Source organism: Phyllostomus hastatus, unplaced genomic scaffold (assembly GCF_019186645.2).
Source record: "Phyllostomus hastatus isolate PE091 unplaced genomic scaffold, TTU_PhHast_1.1 phas_scaffold_182, whole genome shotgun sequence".
NCBI lineage: Eukaryota > Metazoa > Chordata > Mammalia > Chiroptera > Phyllostomidae > Phyllostomus > Phyllostomus hastatus.
The window spans coordinates 14,796,149-14,807,323 of NW_025334013.1; the positions used below are offsets into that span (position 1 = coordinate 14,796,149).

At 60.0% G+C, this 11,175-nt stretch overlaps 1 protein-coding gene across 1 annotated transcript in view; it reads right to left on the bottom strand.

Moving 5' to 3' along the window:
- Window positions 1–7,672, bottom strand: part of MYOM3 (myomesin 3) — a 48,942-nt gene extending 41,270 nt beyond the window's left edge. The window contains exons 1-5 of the mRNA XM_045859745.1: window positions 7,498–7,672; window positions 4,106–4,284; window positions 3,760–3,840; window positions 2,858–3,017; window positions 1,991–2,148 (exon numbers count right to left, since the gene is read on the bottom strand). Of these exons, the coding sequence (XP_045715701.1) occupies window positions 1,991–2,148; window positions 2,858–3,017; window positions 3,760–3,840; window positions 4,106–4,266 (560 nt within the window). The 5' untranslated portion in view covers window positions 4,267–4,284; window positions 7,498–7,672. The remainder of the gene's footprint in view (window positions 1–1,990; window positions 2,149–2,857; window positions 3,018–3,759; window positions 3,841–4,105; window positions 4,285–7,497) is intronic.
- Window positions 7,673–11,175: the final 3,503 nt, after the last annotated feature.

Sequence of the window (11,175 nt, forward strand, 5' to 3'; positions counted from 1 at the left end):
TCCGTTGCCCCTGCATCCGGGGAGCACTCAGCAATTGCTGGATAAATGGACTTGCCCCCGAGACCGGTGGGCCAGGGTCTTCCTCCGGACCTGGGGCCTGGACAGAGGTCCGGAGGCCAATCCCAGGGCATGTGTGTCCCTGCCGGAGGTGATTAATGGTGGAAAACCAGCCCCAATGCCGAGCCACAGGCTGGAATGCTCTGTTGTGGCAACCTCGCCCTGTTGTGACAACATTGCCGGCAGGGGTGGAAACGAGCCCCCCTGGCTGCACGGGTCCCAGAGAATGCTTTGGTGTGGCCCTCAGTGCCAGGGCAGGGCAGGGGGTGGCTGCCAGCCGGGACAGCTGAGGGGCTGACCCGTGCTTTGCCGGGCCCAGCTGGCGGGGGCAGTCCTCCAGCAAAACAGAAACTCGCAGGCAGGGACCGCCCTGGCTCCCACAAAGCCCCAGTGCCCAGCGTGGTGCCTGGCTCGCTCTTTTGAGTGAATGTCGCCTGGCAATGGCCAGTTCCAGTGTTAACACCCTCCAGACGCCTTCTCGATTGCTCCTGGCCTAGGTGCTTTCTATTTCTCTGACTTCTGAAACATTAGGTGTGCTTTAAGGGAAAAAAAGAACTAGAATTGGGACTTTCCTCCTCTCTAGGCCAGTGGAAGGAGATATGGGCTGGGCGGCAAAAGACCTGTTTGAATCCTGACTCACGCTGGCTGTGTGACCTTTGACAGGTCACCCTGCCTCTCTGGGCCTTGCTATCTTCACCTATGAAATGGGGATAATAGTCCCTACCTCCTGGTGGCCCCAAGGATCAAATGAGAGAAAAGTGCTGGGTCATTGAAAAGTGGGTTCAAGTACAAGCTGTTGCTTTTTCCTTTGTGATCTTGGTTTTCGTGTGCTTATCTTCTCTCCTCTACTAGACCACGGTCTGTTTTCCTTCAAGATCTGGCTTGTATGTTATGTCCTCTGAGAAGCCTTCCTGGATTTTCCAGGTGAGGGCAGCTACTTCCTCCACTTCACCTCCACTCTTTTACCCCAATTGCCACCCATGAATACACTTCTATGTCGACATTTCACTTCTGGGCGGAGAGTTCCTGGAGGCAAGACTGTATCTGGGTCACTTCTATACCACAGCGCCTGGGACAGATTATGCTTTTTGTAAAGAATTGGTTGAAATCCCGTCCTCAGCTCCCAGCATGGCTGACAGCGGGCCCTAGACCCAGGGGAACGCAGAAAACTGCGGGATCAGCTGTGTGAACGACACGCCTCCCTCCGTGGTAGAGCTGGGGCCCCGGGCATGGCCACGGCCACCCCCAGTTTCCACGATGCTTGTTCTGGAGATACCTGCCACCTCTCCAGGAAAGACAGCTCCTGCTTTTCCAGCACCTTCCACATTCTGAGAGTCTTCACGTTGTTGTGGCATTAAATGTTCACCAGAGGCAGGCTGGGCAGGAGGTATTCAACCCGTGTTATAGAAAGGGAACCTGAGTCTGGACTGGAGAGGTTCAGAGATCCAGTTGAGACCACACAGTGAGATGGCAGAGAGACAGAGAGCCAGGTCTGGAGCACAGGGCTCCCAGTCCAGGCCTGGGCTGCTTCTCGCCGGAGGGCCCCTGCCCTCCTCCCTGCTCCCCTGCCCCCTGCCCCCTGCCCTGGCTCCCCTCCCCCCCCCTTAATCCTCCTTCCCTGGAGACACCCAGCTGGGAGCAGCTGCCTTTCCATGACACCAGAACCATATTTTTACAAGGGCTGGCTCCCAGAGGCCCAGGCGTCTTCTAGCCCCAAGCTGGCCGGGAGGCAGCTAAGAATAACTTCTCCTGAGCCTCCCTAGCAGCTGCTGCTCTGTTTTGGGAGGTGGGCAGAGCTCAGGGTCTGGGGGCTGCAGGAACCCCTGGGGGAGGACTGGGCCCCTGAGGGACGTTGGGCTATGAGGAACTCACACTCACGTAACCAAGGAGGCAAGCAAGGCAAGGACCCCCCTCTCCCGCCCCAGTGGCTTACCAGGTGACCTGGGGTGGGGGCGAGCCCTGGACGGTGCAGGTCAGCAGGACCGTGGTGTGCTCCCAGACGGCGTGGGAGCGCAGTGGGATCCAGAACCAGGGCCCCCGGCCGGAGCACAGCTCCCTCAGCTCTCTGGCCTCCCGAACCTTCTCCTCGGTCTGGAAGCAGGAGAAGGCCTGTGAGTCCTCTGAGCCAGGGTGCCACTCTCCCCCATCTTTGTGGCCGCCTTGCTCCCTGACACCTAGGCTCCGGAGTCAGGCCTCTGTCGGCTGGAGCCCCTGCAGCCATATCCGAGAGGCAGCGTGGCCCAGAGGGTGGAACGCAGGCTTTGGCACCAACAGGCCTGCGGTCAAGGCCGACTCTGCCACCTACTATCTGTGAGACCATAGACAAGTCCTCAGGTTCCTCTTTATTAAATTGGGGAGATAGTAATATGCGCCCCCTCCGTGGGGTTGTAATGAGGATTCAAGGAGTCGATATGTGAAGAACACGGGCACTGAGGAAGCCCACGTAGGTGTTAGCTGGTGCTCTCCTGCACGGAGATCCCTGCTGTCTGTCACGAACAGCATTTCCTGAGGGTCCTCCGAGCCCCAGGCCCTGGGAAAGTGACTTTACAAGCCCGATCTCATTTAATTCACACCTCGACACTGAGAGCTGGCTCAACCACATGCGTCTATTTGGCAGATAAGAAAACCGAGGCCCAGGAAGAATCCGTTACTTGCCTAAGGTCATACAGCTGGGGGCTGGGGCACTGGGATTCAAACCCTGGTCGACAGCCAGGGTCTGCAAAGCGGGTGGAGTAAGGTGGGTGGCACGCGATGGGCCCCAGGTCTCAGGGCCCCGGGGCTCCGCAGCCCAGCCCCTTACCCGCCGTCTCAGTGCCTTGCGATCCCGTCTCTGGCGCAGCAACCACTGGGTCCGCAGGAAGGCGATGTCCGTCCTCTCCAAGTCATTGCCGAAGCGCACCCGCTTCTGCCCTCGCTCCTCCAGCTCCACCGTGGACGTCCGGCGCCTCAGCTGGGCCTCCCTGTGTGGCGACAGAGGATGCAAGTGGCTGAGGACTAGCGTCGGTGGCCGGAGGGGAGGGCATCCCAGCCATTGCCCACCCCCAGCATTGCCACCTGCACTTTAAGCTTCTTGAGGACAGAATAACTTTTATTCTCTCTTGCCTCCAGAAATACCCTGAATGGGTCCTGCATTCGGCAGGTGCATAATAACTACTCTCAAATGGTTTGCAAGGCTCTTTCACAAACCATTGTTCCTCTTGTTTTCACTGCAACCAAGTGGATGGGGGTCAGTCTTGCCATTTTGCAGGATAGACACCGGAGGCTCAGCGACTTGCTTCAGAGCATCCAGGACCTCGACCCAGGCCTCCTAGCCCACGATCCAGCCGCCCGAGTCTCACGCCAAAAGGCCTTTCCAGTCTTGGGACTCGTTGGAAACCTGAGGCTGGTTTACTCGCTCCTCCTCTCTCCAGCCCCCTCCTGCACCGTGTGAGGCCGGCCAGCTGGTGCAGGTGGAACCCCCCCACCCCACCCCCCTCTTGGGGATGGCCCCCCACTACTGCCTGTGGATGCATCCAGAAGGTGGTGAGGTGGGCTCTGTGGTCAGATAGCCCTGGGCTTTAACCTTGACCTAGCCCCTTAGTCTAGATGTGTCACTCTGGCAGCTTCTTTAAGCTCAGTGTGGGAGCCCCGCACACAGGAAGGGGACTGGACAGGGTGGCCCCTTCTCAGCCCAGCGCTCTCTGGAATGGCCGCTTGACTTACCAAGACACCTCTGAGGAGGCCGTCAGAGCCAAGGCGGCTGCGAGGGCGTAGTCTGCGGCGCTGAACTGGTACTCTTCCTCGCTGCCCGGGAAAGGAGAGGTTATGGCTCCTGCAGGTTTGCTGGGCATCTGGCTGGGGCTCCCCAAGTTTAGGGCCGGGTCCATCTATCTCAGCCCCAGGGACTAGCAGGCACGGCTGTGCCTCCCTCCTCACACTGGGGTCTCAGAAAGCAGGCTGTGCCTCCTCCTTCAGGCTGGAATATCCAGAGGACAGGGTGGTGCCTCCCTCTCAGACTGGGGCCCCAGGGACAGGGCAGTGGCCGGGGTCGGGTCCCCGATGCCCCCACCTGCTGCGGAAGGTCCGCCTGCGCACCGAGGACCCCATGTGCAGGCTGTGCTGCCGCTGCTCCTTCTGCTCCTCCTCCTGGCGGTGTTCCAGCCTGTGGACCTCCATGGTCTGGCGGGGCTGGGGCTCCCCTGCATTCCCCAGGCTGTGCGGCAGCGTCATGGCTGCAGAAACAACCACCTGCCAAGCCAAGGTTACAGGGCCCCTTCATCGGCCTGTCCCTTCCCCATGTGGTCCCAGCACCTCTGGGAGGTTTGGGGGCTGAGGAGGTGGGGGTTCTCTCTCCGGTGGGCAGACAGGGGAATGGAGGCCTGAGAGGGAGAGGGAGTTGCCCAAGGGGACAGAGGTGGGCTCTGTGCTCTGAGCCTGGCTTATCCACCACCCCATGTGTTCCCCCAGCTGAGTGAGCAGAGACCCAGGTTGGGGGTCGGGTTCTAGCTGCAACCCTGTCCTTGCTCGCTGTGTGACCGGGGGCAAGGCCTTGCCTTCTCTGGGCCTCAGCTGCCCAGATGGTTGATCTCGGTGATGTTCCAGGACTCAAGGTGGGCAGCTGCTCTTACTCTTCCTGCATCTGCCATGCTCAGTCCCACCTCTGTGTCTTTGCCTGTACTGCTTTCCTCACCTGGAGAAGCTTCTCCTCCTCCTGGCTTGCTCAACTCTGTTCATGCTTCAAAGCCCAGCCTGAGCACGCTTACGTGAGCGCACAGGTTGGACATGGAGAGTCTGCGTCCAACCCCCAGCTGTGATCCCAGCTTCGCACTCCAGTTAAGTGTGTGACCTTGGACAAGACTCAATGACTTGGTTTTCTCATCTATAAAATGGGTCTACCAACCTCCCAGGGGTTGGAAAGGTTTGATGAGCACCTGACACAGTAGGTACTATGTAAGTGGTACACATCAACATTACATTTCTAAGTGCTGCTGAAAATCTGCAGGCCCCCTAGAACTTTCCCTCCTCCGAGCCCTTTTGTACTTTGTATCTGGACTTCAAAATTTAGCTCTGATTCGAAAAATGCCTCCTCTCACTATTTAATGATTTCATGTCTGTGCACCTTGACCCTTCGACAAGGCTGTGAATGAGTTAAAAGTCACAACAGTGAGCGCTCACTGTGTGCCAGGCCTCCCATTAGGAGCTTTCAAACGCATTACCCTGGCCCCTGCAACCCTCCAGACAACACAGCTCCATTATCACCCCATTTGGCTCTCGGGGAGGGAAGGCCGTGCCCAGGGTCACGCAGCGGTGGGGCCATGACCGGCACCCAGGTCTGCCCGGCGCTGAGCTTTCTTGACCTCGATGCCACGCACCTTACCCAGGGCCAGGCCGTGGCTGAGGCAGGACACACAGCGGGCCCCACGGCCTTTCTTCTTGTAAGGGGGTCACGACAGGGGGGTGTCCCCCCTTGCGTTCCCGAGGCTCAGAGCGGGGCCCCCAGGTCATGCCCAGTGGAGCTGGGTCAGACTGATCTGGAGGAGGCTCAGGGGTCAGGGAGCGAGTCCTGGAGAGGGAGGGGAGGAGGGTGGGAAGCCCCCAAGCTAGCTGCTTTGGGTTCTCGTCCTGAGTCCTCTCCCAGATGTGGGCCTCGGTGTCAGCGCTGGGTTTCTGAGGGCCCCTCTGAGACGAAGCTCTAGGATGCTTGGCGGGGGCGGGGGGGAGTCCTTGGAATGGCTGCGACACCTCCTCTAAGTGGGAACTCTGGGTGGCAGGCCCCTGACTGGGGAGGGTCCCTACTGGGCTTGGACCTGATATAAACCCTGACCATGAAGAAAAAGGCAGAAGAGAGTGACACTCCAGCCCTGTCCTGTCTGCTCCCACTTGGCCCAGCTCTGCCCTGGCTGTGCCCCCCGCCCGCCCAGGGGCGTGTGTGTGTGTGTGTGTGTGTGTGTGTGTGTGTGTGCTGGCCTGGCTGTGAACAGGGAACCCAGGTGACCATTTCTCTAAGTTCATGACATGGCAGGTGGCCCACTGGCTCGTCAGAGATTCTCGGTCTGTTGTGGGGTGTCCAGGGCTCAGGCTGCCAAATGTCACTCTTGGTGGCATTCATTGACTCCTTCCAGTTCCTAAAAGTTTGTTCCTTTGGGGTGTCCACTAAGAATGAATACCCAAGAGAGACTGGATTTCTGCGGGTGTTAGCCGGGACCGAGGGCCTCATGCTGGGACCAAGGGCCTCATGCCATGGCCTCAGCTGGACATAACAGGACATTCACCCTTCGGGTGCCCGTCTGGTTGCCCCCGAGGCAGAGGGTCTGCCTGCACCCAGAGAATTGCCGTGCTGATTCTGCTCTTGCCTTCTGACAGCCCAGAGGAGAGCTGCTGGGTATCGCCCCAGGTTGGGGGTGGGTGGCGGGCGCAGCTTTCTTGGGACGCCGTGGCCCTGGCCCCAGCTGCTGAGGCTTAACGTTCCCTGGCGTCAGCGGCTGGCTCCCGTCCCCGGATGCTTTGTCCCAGTTTGCAGAGCGGGTGGGCCTGGCGCTCATCCCTGACCTGCTGGGCCTCCCGAAACCAGACCCCCGGCTTTAGCAGATGAGCCATCGGTTCTTTTTAAAGCACTGACTGAGGCTCGGGATTAAGCGTCAAGAACGCAGCCTGCCCTGCCCTCTTCCCAGAGCTGTGGGTGCCTGGCGGGGAAGGGTCAGCAGGGCGAGGGCCAGGTGAGAAAACCGCCCCCTCTTGCCTTCTCCTGGGGGTGCAAAGCCCTGGGCTGGAGGTCCTGCCATGGGGCCACCTTCCCCGGAAGCCTCGGCCTCTGACAGGCAACCCCGGGGGAAGCAGGGGCAAGGCGGCCCTCCCCTTCCTTCCCCAGGAGGGAAAGAGAGTGCCCAGGGGCTTGGTGCTGGGCCCTGTGGGCGGGAGCAGGGTCCAGCCTTTCCGCTGTGTCTCCACCAGCTCCCGAGAGGCAGGAATTCTGACCCTGCCACGGGGGGACTGAGACCACTCCTGCCCTGTCTGGGCCTCAGTTTCCTGCCAGGCTGGATGGGCGCCCTCCTGGCCCTGCGATGTGCACCCAGCGGGCTTGCTCTCCTTCCCTGCCCGCCAGGTCTGCCAAGCAGGACCCGGCCAGCACTGCTTAGGTCTGCTGGACCTGCCAGCTCACCCTGCCCCACTTCCCGAGTACCCGCAGAGGTCTCCCCCCCCCCTCGCCCCCCAGCTTTGCATCACAGAAAGCTCAGCTCGGAGGACCCAGGACCACACAGAACAGTGTGATGGAGAGAGATTTCTAGGCTCCCCTCCCGTTTTAATCCGGGTGCCGCCTAAGCACCTGTCTACCTTCTCTCTTCAAATCCCCCAGCCTCCTTTCCCAGCACGTGGGCACACACAGCCCACTTCCCGAAGGGGAGTGAGGGTCTCCTTCCCTGGGGGTGTCCCTCCCCACCCTGATCCCTGGAGGCGACTTACAGGAGCAGCGTGTCCACTCAGGCGTCTCTGGGGAGCCGACTCCGGAGGACGAGAGGATCCTCGGTCTCTTCTTGCCCCGGGCTCAGCTGGCCCAGGAAGAAAATGTGATCCTGGAGCCCGCACGCAGGGTCCTTAAATAGAGCAGCGCTGAGACCGTGGTGACAATGGACGCAGACTGTAAGGGGTGGCGGTGAAGGAGGGGCCGGTCCTCCCTCTGCCGTTGCTGCTCCGGCAGCAGCAACAGGTGGAGCCGTCCCCACCCCCACCCGGCCTCCCTGACCGCTCCTCCTCTGCCAGCTGGGTCCCTTCTGCCCAGCTCCAGCCCCCCAGGGGAGTGGAAAGGAGGGAACAGCTCCGGCTTCGGTGTACGGAGAGCGGGTAAGGGCAGTTTCCCGGCTGCTGAGAGTTCTCATCCGAATTCTCCCCCCACTGACCCGTGCCTTGGGGAAGACGCCCAGCACCTCCAATCTGATTCCCCTCCTAAAAATGCAGACAGTGAGGCTGGGCACCTGGACTTCATGCAGACGGCGGAAGGCATGCACCTAAAAATGACCAGTGTTCGAAGTTATCACCGGCTAACATGGAAGTACCCGGCTTCTCGTCTCTCTACCTCCCCCGGCAGCGACTGACCCAGCCCCTGGTGTGTATGAGGGCGTGGCACCCGCCGCAGGCCAGTGGGGAAGCCTTCTCTTCACCGTCCAGGTTCCTGAGGATGTCACAGTGGCTGACGTGGGACCCTTCCTCCCAGCCTTCGCGACACCCTTCCCCCATCTCAGTTCTTTGCCCTCACGTGGCTCGCACCTGCCCTTTGCCAGGCCCGGTGGGCACCGAGGATGCAGAAGCGAGAAAGATGAGACCCGTGACATGGAGGCATCCAGATGGGAGATGGGCCGTTACCACGAGGGGGGTCAGGAAGGCACGCCTGAGCCAGGTCCCAGGGCACGGCCGGGTCTGGGGAAGGCTGTGCCAGCTCTGGTCCCAGGAGCACAGCTTCTTCCCCCTTTCTGGGGCTCAGGGGGCCGGGAACGTGGTGCCCGCCGTCACTCTGCCTGCTGCCCTGGGGCCTCTCACTGGAGTGGGGTGGGGGGAGAGAGAGAGGGAGAGAGAGAACACAGTGACCCTTTAGCTGAAATCCCAGCCTCTCCCCGCCCTTTGAAAGCCCCTGTCTGGGCGTTCTCCCTTCCTCCCCGGCTGCAGTGTTAAGAGCACCTTTTGGGGCAACCCTTGGCAGCTCTCCCCGACCTTGTATTGGGCCGACCCAGGGCTCTCCTGGGCTCACATTTACGCGTTCACTGTGAGTGTGAGTGTGAGTGTGACTGTGAGTGTGCAAGTACAGCAAAGAGGGGCGTGGGCTTCCAGTCCAGCAGCAGACTAACGTGTAGACTGGTCTGCGCCCCTCTGTCCCCCAAGCCAGCTTGTGGAGGTGCCACCCCTCACCTGCCGTACGGCCTCGGTCAAGCCACCCAGCCACTCAGGGTCAGGCGTCTGTGCAGCGGGGTCGATGACGCCCACCTCGCTGCAGTCTGATGGAAAAGCTCCATCCAGGAAACGGTGCCTGGCCCCCAGTGCACGTGCGCTAACCGAGGGCCCCGCCGGCAACTGTGCGACTCTAGGAGTGCTGAGGGCCTTCTCCCCCAGCCCTTCTGGGCGTGGGAGTCCCGTGTACCCCTTTGCGGACCACACCCCAAAGATGCCCTCACCCCTCACAGGGGATGCTGGCGTGTCTCGTGAACACCGCTGGCCCTCGGGTCATGAGGCAGCGGGGACGCTGGACCAACAGCGGTGCAAGTCTGGGGTTGAATCCCGGTCTCCGGCGCCTGTGCCCACCAGTGGGAGCGGAGCACCGGGCCTCGTCTCTGGGCCTCGATCTTCCTAAAATTGGCGACTTGGAGACAGGCTCTAAGATAACAGGGGATTTGCCTGCCTGTCGTACTCACTGCACCCCTTACCCCAAGAATAGGCTTTGGCACACAGCTGGGCACGAGGTGTCTGGTTGCTTAAAGCTCCATGGATGAGTGAATCGACTAAATACTTATCTTGCACGTTAGTTTATTTAGTTCATTAGATTCCTCTTGTAGGTGAGACCATATGGTATTTGTTTTTCACTGGGAAAATAAACTAATGAGCAAAATAGAACCAGAGGCATGGAAACGTGGAACAGACTGACAGGGGCTGTGGGGGGGGCAGTGGTGGGAGGAGGGGAAGGGACTAGGCAAAGGACATGTATGAATGGCCCGCGGACGTGGGCAAAGGTGTGGGGATGGACTGTGGGAGTGGGGGTGGGGTGGGCCGGGCAGAGGGGGGCAAAGGGGAAAAATAAGGACAACTGTAATAGAATAGCAATAATAAAAAAATGAAAAAAACTTATCATGCAGAACGGTTATGAGGGTGAAATGTGTAAAATTCTGGTATAACACCTGACTCGTGGCTAATACTCCTCAAAATATTTCCTGTTTATCGTCCCCCCCCCCTTCTCCCCTTTTCCCTTTTATGGTCCTCCCTGGACTTGCGAACATTTAGGGCAGCTCTTTGAACCCCATTTCACCTGCCACCCGCCCCGAATCCCCAGCCCTGTTTCCCCAGAGCAGCAGAGCTGTCATTGGCTGATCCCATCCGCCGAGAGGAGAACTGTCCAGCCTGAAGCTTCCTCCCCGCTCCCCCCTTTATCCTGCACCCCATCCCCTTCCCCTGCCCGTCACACTGCACTGCAGTGCATCTGAATTACTGTTCTTCTCACACTTACAAGTCAAATGGATCTCCCTTATGCGCCCTCAGCCATAGGGTGGGAAGGGAAAATGGACTGAAACCACCTTGGGGGCTGAGCGGCGGGCGGGCTGGGGCCTCAGAGATGCGTCCGGCCAGCACCGGCGCCAGCAGGGGAGGCTGGGTTGTCTGTTCTTTCTCCTTCTGTTCCTGCCTCAGCTTATTGCCTTTGTCCTATCTCACTTGCTGGAAGGTAAGGTAGGGACAGCAACAGGGGACGAGCCTGGGTGCTGACATCTGGCCACGGCCTCCTTATCTAGGCGGATGCTCAGACCTGGGAGGGCAAAGGGCACCTGGCCCTTGGGGCCCCAGAGGAGCTCCAGTCCCATCAGCCCCTCTTCTCTGGGTGGAACCTCGGGCAGCCCCTCTGTGTTGCTGGGGGCTGGGGCTCCGGAGGCCGGAGTCCTGCAGGCACCCAGGAAGCCCTACCCGCATCTGGGAGGTGTTACGGGGGTGACCCTGGGGAGCCCTACCCGCATCTGAGACCATGAATAGGAAAATTCTTCCCTCAGTATGCCTGAGATGAATCACTACAGGTGCTTATGAGAAATCCGGATTCCCCAGGAGCCAGGGCTTCAGCGGAAGTGGGAGGCTGAGGAAGCTGTAGTATCCTGAAGCTCCCCAGGGGGTTCTTATGATTAGGAAACGACCAGGGCAAGTCCCCTGCCTGAGTAGCATTTCCTCCCGTGCGGATATCAGTGAATACAACCTATCTGAAACTTCCCAGGAGGATGATGGATCACCTACTGAAACCGTGGGGCCACATGGCCGAGTCCCTCCCCCTCCTCCCCGACTCTGTTCCTTTCCTCCCGGGCTTGGCTCTGCCAGGCCTGGGAGGCAGGTGGCAGCTTGGAGATTCCTGGAAATGGGGTGAGGGCTCGGGTCACGCAGGAACGCCAAGGCCCCCCGCCCAGC